We start from the raw sequence: 14484 nt of genomic DNA, 5'->3' as shown, positions 1-14484 counted from the left end.
CAGCTGAAGAGTGACAGGAAAGGAGAGAGAGAGGGGATGACACACGGCAAAGGTCAGCAGGTTGGATTCAAACCCTGGGCCACTTCTACCTAGCCTGGTACATGCTACCTGGGCAGGTAGTTTTTTTTTAACTTCCATTAGCTCTCATTGTAGCAATTACTTCCCAATGCTTCTTTCTTATTAATAAGAGATCAGGGCATTTTTGGGTGTTACTGCACATAAGCAGATTCTGCGCTAATGAGCAGGGCTTTGCTCAACAGTTGGAACAATAGTGCTGCACCCTCATTACTATAGCGTGATCGTTTCCCTTCCAAAAATAGTGTTAAATGGATATTATGATGCAATTTCACAGAGTGTGTGTTTTGGTAATACACTTTTGTGAAACCAATATCACCACTCGCAGGAATTCTGGGAACAATGAATGGGATAATGCTCTACCTGGCAATACATGCTGGAGAAGCAGGCTGGACTACGAATTACATTATGGCCAAGTGTCTACCATACCATTAAATATCTGAGTGGTTTGTACTATAGAGTCTGATCAATCATCAATTACTCAAAGTGGCAGGTTTTAACCGTTATCTACTTCACAGTTTGAGGTTTTAAAATCACCAAAAACTATAACTAAATACAAGAAAACACAAGAAACCAATCGTTAGCTCCACTAGCAGAAGCAAGGGCTGTCCGTATGCTTCATCCACTCACTGGCTAAAGCCCATCTAAGCACATCATTTTGAATTCAGACATGAAGACAAGCTGTGCCAGCCCCCTGAATTACAGAGAGTAAACTATCATTTAACAGTCTGAACCTTCCCATTGAATGAGGGGGTGTGGTGACTGCAATGACAGATACAGAGAGCCTGTCAGCTTTTGTGAATTGCAGTCCAATTGTGCAAGCCTCTCAGCCCACAGCCGATTGGATCAATAGATGGCAACCCAAATATTTGACGCACTGAAATAGCAATCAACAGGGAATAACTGGAAAACAGGGGAACACTGTCAATAACATTGATGTGAAGTGGCATTGCACATTTGACAAGTCTCATTAAGCAGAGGAAACGCTTCTGTGCTAGTAGGGCTTGCTAAAAATATAGATACTACAGTGAGATTTCATTTATTTCAGTAAATCCTGTAGGTATCTTTCCAAGTCTTTTCTGGGTGTGTGAGGCCGCATTAAGCTTGTAAACATTATCTAGTTTGGGTGCCCAAAAGAAAACATCTCCAAGCCTAAATGCAGACATCTGGGTACACTTTGGAGTACAATGCTATGACCCTGAGCTGTGATATTCAATGCTGAGAAAATGTGGTAAAAGAATGGGAATTCTGTTATAACCGTACTCCAGTGATTTCGTTTTGCTCTTACAAACAGCTGGGGGAGAGAGACGGATTAAAAAAAAAAAACAAGAATGGTCACAATTGATGCAGCAAAGGCTCAGATGTCCTGACTCATCAAGTAAGACCATAAAAATAAGTAGAGCCCAGCAGACTTGCTTCCTTTGAAAAGTCTGTCAGCTCTGACTTCCTAATTTTTATTGTAAACGGGGTCTCAGTCCATCATAAAAGCTCCAAAAACACGGATCCCACAGTGCTCATAGTGAAAATCAATAGTATTTTCATTGGATCCTCCCTGCCTTTGACACTGCACGCCAGAAGTACATAACGTAGCCTTCCAGTTAAACTGTCATCGTCAAGCCCGAGTCAAGGTAATCCTGGTGACATCAGTAGTGTTATCTTCTCTTGACAAAGCTCCTACAAGAACCACAGATAACATTATACAAATGGATTCACAAGACGAGCATTATTCATGACAAGAAAATCTGACTCTGATGAGTAAAAACATGCTGAACTTTCCCTTTAAATGTAACTGACTCTTACATAACGGACTACAAAGCTGGAAGTGATAAAAAGAGACAAAGAACTGAGACTTAACTGGTACTCATTTTCATGGTGATTACTTACTAAAGCAGAGAAAGCAAGAGACACAGAGGAAGTGAAGTCATACAAGTAACATAAGGTGAATAACCAGAGCTTCAGGTACTGGTGAGCGCTCCCTCTCCATCCTCATTACTATGGAAACATGGTTTGTTTGAGAAGTACAGCATACTAGCAGAACTAGAAGGAGACATGTTAAATAATATCATTTGAGTTTTGATATGCTCTCTCTTATTGCCCTTTAGGCTTCACCCTTTATTTCATTATACTGCAGCAATGTGACTGGGTTAATGGTTTACATTTGTCAAACAGACAAAAGCAACATTTGAATAAGCTTTTGGCTGTGTCCATTGTTACCATTTAGAAAGCACATTATACAGTGTGCAAAATGAACTCTTTTCAAACTCAGAGCACTGGTATATTAATCACCCAAATCAATTTAAACTTGGAATTGGGAGATCTCATAGATACCCAGCTTTGGGTGGTAGCGTGGAAAGTAGTAAAATGCAATAATTACATTAATCCAAACAGACCATGCTGAAAACTAGGCAAAGTAGAGTGGCACATCCATGCACAGCTGCAACAGAGAAGTTCAGTCAAACTTCTTTGGGCGAAAAAAGGAGCTTGGAAACGTGGAGGATTAGCAAAGGATTGGCTTAAGAGGTTCGAGAAATGGCCAACCAACTAATTAGAAATCCCTTTTCAATTGTCAAGCTCCTGTAATCTTAAATGATGGCTTAATTTCTCAAGCCAGTGACGAATGAGCTGATTGAAACTGTAAGTATCAACACTCAGTGGCTGCCCACCAAGTTTGAACAGCACCTGCTGCGAGGAGAAACAAAATGTGGACCTAGTGAAGTTTATCAGTACAGCAGCTGCAAGTAACAGCTGAAGCAAAAACCAAAATATTTCGAAAAACTGGCTAAAAGCTGCTTCTGCTTTGTAAAGAAGCAAACCATTATCAAAATATTTGTTTTCCTTCTGAATCTATAAATAACCTAATATTCTCTAAGGCTTAAAACATGTCTGATAATACAAAGATAGTAAATAAAGAGCATAGTTATAGCAGGGGTTTAAAGTAGGTTGAAACATGCTTATAATATTCTGTTCCCTCACCTACTCACACACAGAGCAAACAATACCATGATAGTTAAGATTGCTTTGTGCTTTATAAGCTGATATAAAGCACAGACCGGGTAGAATGAGCGGGGGAGGACGAGTACACTCGAAAGTATGAAACAACCGATGTCACTCACGCTAGAAATATGACAGGACTCTACGTTGACACATGTTTGAACAACTCACGCTCTCTCTAAACAGCCAAATTCCTATTCAGCTATTTCTCCTCAGACAATGCCTCGCTGGCCTGCGTAGCCAGAGAGAGAGACTGCAGTGTGCCTTGTACTTTTATCATATTGTCAATAAATGAAAGGTCAAGAATTAAATAGTGAGTAAATAGTGATTCTTGAATGACACCCGCTTTAGCGCTGTTGTGTAGCATGGTATTTAACGCATTCCTTTTGGTTTGGTGAAGCCCTGGACATTTTTTTTTCCTTGCTTTGAGATGACTGAATAGAGGACTGTTGCTGCTACAGTGAATATGCGGTGCCGTTTTAATCTGGGATCAAACTGAAAATCCCCTCCCATAAGAGTTCAGTCAAGGTCACACTGGCGATTAGGCAGACTGTCTATAGAGAGAGACAAACTGAGACAGTGATAGAAAAGGGAAAAAAGAGAGCGGTGATGACAAACACCACTGCCCCAGCGGGGATCAACTGAAGCCTCACTAGTAATTTGGCCAAAAGTCTAGGTGGCGAACGAGTAACACAGACGAGATATTCAAAAGATGAACTCACTCCTTCCCTGACATGTTCAAGTCATTACTACCCAGCCGTACAGCCTCTCGTTTTGTCCGCCACATGTGGGACATCGACCTGCCTGCAGCCTGGTGCTGTGCCCAGGCAGACAGCTGGTCTGTCTGAAGCCTATACACCGAGACACACAGACACGCACACACACAGACACAGAGGTGAAAAGGGAGAAAGGGAGGGTACGAGGGACATATCCACAGGCCTTGAAATAGAGCAGGTCAGAGCCAGCCTGCCCGGCCACCTGTCTGGCATATGAGTTTTCCAAGGAAGTGATGTCAAGGTATCCACAATGTGGACGACATGGCCAATGACACGCCTCTTAAACTATGCACTCGCTACTAGCATCCTGTATTTGATCCAACTAAACAGTCATGTTGAGTGTAGTGTAAAAATTACCATCTATAGGTGATGTTTTTAACCGGTTGCAGAGTCCTTGAGTATCCTCGTAAGATTCCCCAATTTTGCTTATTGCCTCTGCGCCTCTCAGTTCCATAAGGGAGCGCAGGTCTTTGAGCGTGCAGCCAAACTCTCCATCGTGGTTGGCCTCCACCATGGAGTTCTTCACCCCACTGTATGAGTTGTTCGCCATTGTCTCGCCGTCTCACCACTCTACTGCAAAGCGTTGCTGCTTCGGCTCAACAGTGGGGGTAAAAAAAAAAAAAAAAAGAAGAAGAAAGAGTTGTCCTGGAAAAGCTTAAATCCTCAAGAGTGCAAACACAGTGGTAGTTCCCATAAACAGCTGATGGGCCCTTCAGAGGCAGCTGGAGTCATACGGCAGGTAGCAGGGCAGGGATATTACAAAACAAGCCATTTCCCCTTGGAGAGCTGAGTTCCTAGTCTTTCATGGTGACTGAGGATCACCCACAGAGGCGGAGATCACCATGCATGCAGATCTAAAAGAGAAGAGCAGACAGAGAAGAAGAATTAGTGTCATTTCATACACGGCATACATGGACTGATATCACACAATGACAAGGCAAGCTGTTCAGGAAATATGTGTGTGTATATATATATAGTGTAGGGCTGCTCGATTATGAAAAAATCATAATCACGATTAATTTGGGTCAAATATTGAAATCACGATGGTATTCAAACGATTTAGTTTTTTAAACTTCAGAAACATGCTGCATTTATTGGACATTTGTCAAAAACACTTTGACAAGGAAGCTTCCTCAGTGACACTTTCTTTCCCCCCCGTAAACATTTGCTAACTCTCTCGTTACGCTGTTCAAACGAAAACAACGTGAGGCATGAGAAGACTGCAACTAGTGTCGCGCCCGCCAGCACAAAATCACGTTAACAGTGCTCCTGTGACGTCACGCGTGTCTGCGCGACATTTCGGAACCGAGTATAGCCAGAGTGCATGACTCCGTGTGCATGTGCGGGGGAGCGACGGAATCACGCCCAGACTGTAACAACGTTGCATCAACAGAAAATGAAAAAAAAAATCGTTTCCCCCCCCGATTTTATTAGTTTTGAGATCATTTGGCCCCAAAATCTTAATCATGATCAAATTTCGATTAATTGAGCAGCCTTAATATTTTGTTTTACAATTAACCCATTACAAAGAAGTGTAATATCATAATAAGATGTTTTTAAAGCTAGAACGTTGAGTAGAGGAATAACCCTTTTTGACAAACATGGTTTCATTGTCTGTACCTTTAATATAGCCGGGCAATGTTACAGAGCCAATTCTCTGGGCCTTCCCCAAAGTAAAGTACTTTTTGCTGATATCAGAAAACCGATAATGTGTAAAGTAACTTCGGTCAATATCAATACATTATTAAATCCAATACCATCAGCTGTATAGTTTCCCATACGTGTATTGACGTATTAATGTACATGTTAACTGTGATGCTTACTCTATGAGCATATTCTTGTAGTGACATTTGTAATAACTTGTTTTCAATGCAGCATGTTAAGCCATATGTTAATCATATACATTTCCTGTCATCACACAGCTAACAGTACACTTGCAGACATTTACGTTGAAATATTTTACTACTGCACAAGAGGAAACCTGGAAACCCTTCGACAAAACCACTTGGCTGCGGAGACAAGCAGCAAAGTAATTAGCAAAACTGACTACAGCCGTTGCCAAGAGATTTTGATTAGCTGTACTTGAATTGTAATAAAATAATAATAATTTTGTGATCTGGACAAAACACTTGTCAAGTAATGTGCACTCTGCTTCACGGTCAGAGTATGTGAGCAGAGTGGAGCATTAGCATTCAGTAATCACTCTGCCCCGAGGTTTTTCCTGCATGGAGAATTTAAAAGGTAGCCCGTCTCCTCTGCAATGTTTATCTACTGTTAATACAAACGTCTTGCAGCTGTTTCACAGTGAACGGCTTCCAGCAGCATCCCCCTGTTTCTTAGCTTTGTTGGATTTTAATTGACTCTCTGTGTTTGGTTGTATTTGCTTTTGGTGTTTAGCAGAAAATAGGGCAAAGAGCTAATAAAACAGTGATTATAAAGACAAACTGATAACTTTTAACTGTGGTCTAGACAAATACTCCTTTCTGATTGGCTGAAGAATATTTGTTAAAACAACTTCACGTACAAAAGGATGTAAACTTAACAGTATCTGTCTAAAAGGATAACTATATATTTGTATTTGGAGCTGTAATTAATATTGATCGGTAGGGAAAACTACATTAAGTTTGATAATAATCCCACTCTTATGAGAAAATCAGAGTTTGGGGATGATCTTACTTTTAAATACAGAGTAGAAAATTACAATTACTTTACACACTATGGGACAGGAACTTCTAGTACAACCAGGTGTTAGGTAAAAAAAAATTACAGTCAAATCCTTTTATCTAAAAAGCTTATCCAGAAGACTGTATCACAATACTTTGCACTGACAAACATACAGGAGGTCATTGAAAAAAAAAAACCTGAATGAGAAACAAATCCCCAGCAGCTTCCCTGCAGTGTGACTGGTGGGGTAACGTAGTGAGCAGGGACCAAGTGACAGATTACCTCAGGAAAAGCCGTTCTGTTTAATCTAATTAAGACTATCTGTGGCATCGGGGAGCTCCACGGTGGTCTACATGGGAGAGTCCACTCTAATGAGAGGCTGCTGTCCATTCAGCTTTAATCAGCCTAACACAATGAGGCGGATTCATTCATGTCCACCAAGTTGATAGGAATTTGTGTTGGTGCAGCTGAGATAGAGAGGGAAACACAGGACTACATACAAGAGGATTTCATCTATCTATCTATCACTGCAGGTGTTGTATTGTTTAAGGAGGACTCGACTTTAATAATCTCGTAAAACCACAAACTTTTAATTGAAAGATTGGCTTGATTATTCTATTTGGTCTGGAACATCTCTTTTCGTGAAACGTCTTCAACATAACAACTGTACTGAGACCTAATGAAAGCCATGTCATGCAGTATAATTCACCAATCGCAACAGGCGAAACGTGGACTGGAGTAATTCGAATCCACAAAAGATTCAAGGCAAGGCGCGAGCAGAACAGGCCCTTCTTATCGTTGACTGGAGGGAAATTGCCATGCCAGTTGGGGTATCTCTCAGGCTGGGGGAGGTTTTCCACTCATCTTGATGCATTCTACGGGCTCTATAACAAAATTCTAACAAAAATCACGTTTTGAAACGAGAAACACCACAAACAGAGGACTTCCAAAACGCAGTCCAACTCCCGTATAACTGACATCCAAAACTCTAAATGTGTCAAACAACTTATAAAACCTGGCGACATGCGCAGAACGCAAAAGGAAGAGAAAGTGTAGGCTTGTGTATTATCGCTCCAAGGTGGCACAAATGAAATGCTTTGCAAGCTTCAATTCCATTTGGGAATCTTGGAAACTATCTCTGTCACATGTTGAGATTTTCTATTCTGCGAGCCATCGCCATGGATAAAACGGGATGGCTAGATCATTTTATTTATTTATTTACGCCAGCATAATTGCCCAGCTGTTGGGCGCGGGCGTGTATTACTGAGGTGGAGAAAATCGCCAGAAAATCCCTGGCTTCATTTGAACTGGAAAAATTACTCCACCTTGATACTGGACCACACAAGTGTACCATGTTAATGGTGCTGCTCTCAATCATTCAGATCTTTAATGACAAGGATATTAAAGTGTTTTATTAGGAGCCTTGGACAGGAAAATGCCATAAACTGCTGGCTGATAACGGACTTATGAGTACTCAACACGTGTACGCGCGACGTGTTGGCCTCATTTCCCTGGACACTCTTCGGTTACTTCATTTGTTTTATATTATTATTCTTATTTTTTTGCTGCAATAACTCTTGATCCCACCCACACTTAAGTGCAATAATTTATATTAACTGCTAATTTTCTGGCTTAATGTCACTTATCGACTGGTTTAACAACACAATCGCACAGCATACTGTCCACTCCACTTATATTGAATCTTTTACTTATTAATCTACTATTAATACCTCTATACAGTTCTCAATACATTTATCTTATTGATTCATTGTTCCAGTGAAGTTTTTATTTATATTTTTATATCTCTATCTCTACTTTCTGTTTATTCTAGCAAAGAGATTTATTGATTATATATCGTTATATCTGGGTTAACTGTATTTTTTTTAAATACCTCTTTATTTTTCTACACTGGTTTTTGTAAGGCTGGCTGGAAATTCAATTTCCTTGCGGGAATCATCCCAAAAAGGATCAATAAAGAGAAGTCTAAGTTCAGACCCCTCAACCTTTTACAAGGATGGAATCTAACTATTACAATTGTAGCCCAAGTTACAGACTCCAAAGGGATTTGAGCGGGCCCAGGCAAGCTCACAAGCTCTCCCAGCCAATGCCATCTGAGCAATCAATTGATATTCGCTGATAAATTGTTAAAATTTGACTCAACTACTAAAAAGTTGGAGGGCTGCCTCTGTATATGCCACGTCTTTGATAATGCCCACTGGACTAAAAAGAAAAGGCCTCCTATCTTCTCAGATTAGAGAGTTCATCACAATACCGTTAAGTTACAAACATGCCACTGGAACGGAGAATAATCAGTTATCGGGTTTTTTATAAACCGATGTTTGTTCGTAGGGGCTTCCAGCCTATTCCGAGCCCTGCATGAACGCAGCATGTGGACGCTTTTACCGGCGCGCCGTCTGAGATGACGTATCAACACACAACAAACCTACCACGCTAGGGAGCCTGGTTGTTAGTTTAACCCTAGGCCTAACAAGCAAACACTTAAAGCCCTGCCAAATGAATTTTAGATATATTAACACACCAAGCAATAAGCTGCAAAAGAAGACAATGTTATGATATGTTACCTAACAAGTTTTGTGTAAAAAAGCCTTCGCCATGATATCTATCCGGGATATCGACAGAAAGTTGAGAGTTGGACAATATCGGATATCTGCAGAAAAGCCAATATCGAGCATCTCTGACAGCAACCTTTTTTTTTTTTTTTTCACAAATTCCAACAAACGGACAAGTGAATTTCAAGAGTCGTGGCTAAATTAACTCGATGTAACATGTGGCTTTGTAAATGTTTAATTGGTCCCTTCCTGACACCATTACATGATCTTAAAAGGGTAGGAATATATTTCACCTGGGCACCACATGTGCCGCCTATAGCGAGCCCTCTCCCACATTCACACCACCTAACCCCACGAGCAGCGACAACGCCAAGACGGAGGAGGTGCCAACATTTGCCGTGCTGCGACAGTTTCGGGTTGCGGAGCAGGTCACATGTCACAACAGTGGAAAATCATTGTGATTGGATCTCCCGAGCCAACAGCTGGCACGGTATGGTCGAACGACAGAGGATAAGGTTAACCCTTTCCACACAACGGCAGCAAAAACCGCAGCTCAGCATGAGTCTTGTAAGTCACAAGTCTCTTCTTTACCCTAAGCTATTTAAGGCTGCTTTCACACATCAGACGCACACTGAGTCCTCCACCCAGAAGGCAACGGAGCAAGTGGAGACAAGTAGATAGGACAACAGTGGTGGGCATCTCAGAAACACACTCGTGTCTTTGTTTCCACGCTAAGGAAACCCTCTGGCAGTTTCTACACCTCTACGTGCCAACAACTCGATGCAAGTCAAGGATAGCAATTCTAGGGATCCCTCTCCAATGGAGCTGCCTAATGCGAGGGGTGGTATTTTTAGCCTTCCCCAGACTGTCCCCTCCCCCCACCGCTAGCCGTTGCTGAACTGGGTCAGGCCATGTAAATGTGGAGGGTACAAAGCAGAGACACCGAGCCCTCCTTGTGCTGCACGGCTCGCAGCTGAGAGCTCTACTTCTGCCGCCCCGTCGACTGGAACCTCTACACGGCTCTCAAACGCTGTCAGGCTGCCAACTCAGATGAACGCAGTCGGAGGTGTCAGCGTCAACACACTTTTCCTCTTCAGCTCTCCTTACTTCATGTATGAAGGGACATGTAGTGCTCTCTGAAATGACAATAAACCGTAATCTTTTGGACCCAGATCAAAGGTTTCTTGATTAACTAGGAATCAGACGTTTACTTGTCGTCACAAGTGAACGTGTAGTCAATGTGTGTAGTTTAACAGCATCTGATTTGGTTAGTAAATTGCTATTTTTAAGTAATTCAAGTCATTTTGTGCATTATAATTCATGTTTATACGTTTTCTTACATGCAACACTGCAGTAGTTTTATGCTACTAAATAAATCATTGCACTTTAGTTGTTGAACCTTTGTATAAAGAAATTAGGTCTTTTATTGCATTTCTTTTATACAATATCAAAGAATATGAAGAGAATCTAGTCCGTTTGTTCAAGTTTATGAATAAAAGATGCAAAGGTACGTCACAAAATCCACGCAGGTGAAGCAGATGCTTGCCTGAGAGTGGAGCAGGTTTTAGCTCCTTAAATACATACATTTCTAGCTTTTGATCCATTTTAAACGTCAGCAATGACCAGCAGGTTGCTGCAGAGTGCTTATAATTACGTCTGCAAAAATACGTCCGTGAAAAGGGCCTGTCAAAAATAATTCTAACAGAACAAGCCAAGATTTCATTCAATCCCTTCCTGCTCAGGTGAAGGTGACTGAGCTGTTCCTCATAAATGTGTTCTTGTTAAACGTCAACTTGTCACAATGAACAGAGTACAGCCGACGTGACCGCAATGAACCATCAATACAATCAATTACATGGCATTTTTAGAAAAAACCCCACTGATGCACCACGCAAGATGTCACACAAAGTTGATGGTAATCCAGTGTTTCTGCACATCAGTACAACTTCTAATGACTGTGAAGGTGAAATGGTGAGCGGTTATATGGTGCAATCAGTTGCTTCTCATTGCTCAACAAGAGTCCTGAAAGACCTGATTTTCCCACAGTTAAGGTATAATTCAAAACTGCCATTTTCTGTCACACTACTGTTTATATTATATACACATATTGTATATGTCTTTTTTTTGTGTGTTATCTGTTGCCGTTGTAGATTCTTACTTTTTCTTTCTGCTTCTGTACATAGTGTTTTTTATTTTATTTACTTTTTTCCTGACTCGTGCTCTTACTGTTTGTATACTGTTTTTTTTTTCTCTATCCACTTTGCTGCTGCAACATCGGAATTTCCCCATTGTGGGACAAATAAATGAATATCTTATTAAAAAAAAATGTTTTGATTTTGCAGGACCAAAATGTACAATAAAACATTTAAGTACCAAATATTAACTAGATCTGTCCTGACCGAAGTATTGCCAACACTGTAGGTTCATCTTCAAACTGTGACTCTACAGGAAAGAAGACCAGGAGGGATGGGTTTTATTTAGCCATTACTGAGTCCTTCATGTCCATAGGATGGAAAACATTCAGAAACGGAGCATCTTTCATCGAGCCACTTTGAAGATGAGAAGCTCTCTGTGTTCTTTGTTATGTGTGATTCTACATCGCAGCTCGGTGGCCCGAGGTCCTGCCGCCCTGCCGTTTGCTGCCACAGCCTGACCTTGCTGTCCTTACGATTTCTACACACACACACGAGCATTGAGCATTAAACTCATTTCACCAAGACCGGTGGTAGGGAATGCAATTTGTGATAGCCAAACCTATATGCACACACGATGCGATTATAGACTAACACAGGGATGTAAGTGGGAGTAAATTAAGTCTGAGAGCTAATGCTGGCTAGGGCTAGGTTGCCAGACGCAGCACTTTCACATTTATCCCATGGAGTCGGCCCAAAACTGTTAACGTTCACATTATTTTTCGCTCAAAAGACTGTCATAATAGATTTCAAACCAGTGTGTGGAGATGAAATAACAGTTACATTCACACGGGCTACCTCAAACCCTCAGGAGGTTTCAATCTAACCAACCCCGCTTTCATGGTTGCATTGCAAACTGCATTCAGTTCGACTAAGCCACTGCTGCGATGGCACAAAAACCAGATAGTAAGATGTGTCTACATTTCAGAAGATTTCCATTGATCATTTTAGATGTGATTTCTTATTTAGTGCCACTATGATCTTAATATTAGGGTTATTAAAACAATAACTCAAAGATGGACTTTGGCCTTTCTCTGCTGGATTACACCAGCAAAGGATTGTGTACCAACGTCACCCTTCATAGTGTCCATCACAACCACAAATGTCTGCACTGAAACAACTTTGGAGTCTCGCAGTATGGTTTTGTTTTATACTAAATTGTCTTTTAAATACTATAGAAATATGCACAAACTCTTGAGGCAGCTGAATCTTCTGCCCTCCTTAAAACGTACTGAAGACCACAGGATCTGCAGACATGGCAAATTAATTATAGTCACATCTTTGTAGTTAGTACCTACTGCTTCTGTTAAACGAGATTTAAATGAATATTAGTAATGAGTGAGTCAATCCCCATGTAATCTAAAACCTTTGCTTGAAATAACCTTGGTATTACAATCCGCACAGACAAAGAAAGATAAGCAGACCTCCATCATATGTAAATAGGACCTTAAATAAATTGCACTAAATGGTAAAAATACAGACTATATTTAGCTTTCCATGTCAGTTTACATGAGGCTCAATGTCACCTTAGATGAATGACCTACAGTGGCTTACTCTCTAAAATAAAGCGTTGTACGAAGGCACACTTTACTGAGGAAAATGTTAGAAATGGTTGCTTTTAACAATATCTATTATTTGCTTGTTACAGACTGAAGTGCAGAGCCTGACAATGAAAGCAGTGGACACAGCAAGCAGCTGTAAGGGGGACTCAACCGTGATGAGTTCAGGACAGACTTGACAGGCGATAACTGCCTGGAAGAAAGTGTACTAGTACACTACATTACTTCCCAGTGACTATTGCTATGTGACTACTAAAAAACCCCCCCACGCCATGGAGAGCAAACAGCATTTTAACAGCAAGCTTCAGTCCTAGATTAGTGGAAATGACATACTCTTCAGCATGGTCAATTACCTTCGTATATGCACCTACAAATGTTGCCTCGAACGGTTGTTGGGTCTACAAATGTAAGTAGGGAAAACACTATCCAGCTGAACCACACTGCCAAAGGAGGTCAAGTGATCTTGCTTCTCAGATATAACCATTTTCCAAAACAATTGTCAAAACAAGTGCAACAGCTACTGACTCATATCCTTCAGTAAGGGCGAGCAGTGCTGTGAATAGTCAGCCATTATGAAAAAGGGTGGTATAGCAGAGGAATAAGAAAGGATATTTTTGTCATTCTTGAGTGACAGCAACAGTCTCAGTTCAAAGGGCTCAGACACAGCAACAGATTGTGTTACTGGTGGTTTAAGTGAATCATTAAACAAACTGAACCTCTATATGCTGAGCTAGACAGCTATAACGAAAAACCACTCATCTTCCAAACCTGGAAAATATTTGCCTAATGATTTAAAAAAAAAACAACATACAATTCAGACAGATTACGATTCAAATCTGAAATTGACGCCCAAGCTAAAACACTCTGTGCAATCCACTGTATCACAAGTCATTACACAAACGCAGGAAGACACTGCTGGCGCTGCAGCAAACCCGGCGCTATTTAATTGGATAAGGAGTGATCCCTTCAACTAGACACCAAAAGGTGCTCAGTGGCTGCACTCAACATCAACCTGGAAACTTGCAAGCGATGTGTGAGCGAGTGAACTACAATACATTGTTCGTCAAGGTCAAGAGTGTAACGTTAATATGAGGAGTAGAGGGTGGAAAGCTGAAGAAATACGAGATTTTGCGTTACCATTAACGTTAAAAAGGAAACCGGCATGGCTATTTAAAGCGACGTGCTACGTTCAGGGTTCATCCTCGGTTTTAAAACCCGCCGTGCTCGTCGCAAAGTGAACGGTTTCCCTTTTTTTAATAGCGTTATATCTTGGACTGATGGAAGTGGCAGGTTGCTCGTATGACATTTAGGCTTGGTAGACAGCTTGATTTGATAAGATAGGCGCGGTGCAGAATAGCGTTTCCCGTGAGAGACCCCCCCCCCACTACTACACGGTTAGGGTTAGGGCTCGGGTTGAGGGTCAGCATCGACAGGTTGACGTTACCGACTAAAGGCCGGGTTCAGGATAAAGTAAGCGCACATACACACTGACTCTATAGACCACCGGTACTTAAGACCCCCCACCTCCACTCCCGAATGGATGTTTAACTTTGACAGCATGGGTAGTCGTTGGTTGCTACACGACGTTACTGATTTTTCGCACGGAATTACACAGTTACCGTGTTAGTGACCGTCAGCAGACACACACACATATATA

The 14484-nt window shown here is 41.3% G+C and overlaps 1 protein-coding gene across 3 annotated transcripts in view; it reads right to left on the bottom strand.

Annotated features, from left to right (window-relative positions):
* Positions 1 to 14484, bottom strand: part of atp2b1a (ATPase plasma membrane Ca2+ transporting 1a) — a 38450-nt gene that overhangs the window by 23106 nt on the left and 860 nt on the right. For all 3 annotated transcript variants that reach the window (XM_035676878.1, XM_035676883.1, XM_035676890.1), the window contains exon 2: positions 4200 to 4696. In XM_035676878.1, coding sequence (XP_035532771.1) covers positions 4200 to 4392 — 193 coding nt within the window. In that variant the 5' untranslated portion in view covers positions 4393 to 4696. The remainder of the gene's footprint in view (positions 1 to 4199; positions 4697 to 14484) is intronic.

Source organism: Morone saxatilis, unplaced genomic scaffold (genome assembly GCF_004916995.1).
Source record: "Morone saxatilis isolate NCDOM2014 unplaced genomic scaffold, NCSU_SB_2.0 Contig10, whole genome shotgun sequence".
NCBI classification, from domain to species: domain Eukaryota; kingdom Metazoa; phylum Chordata; class Actinopteri; family Moronidae; genus Morone; species Morone saxatilis.
This window is presented reverse-complemented; position numbering and strand designations above follow the sequence as displayed.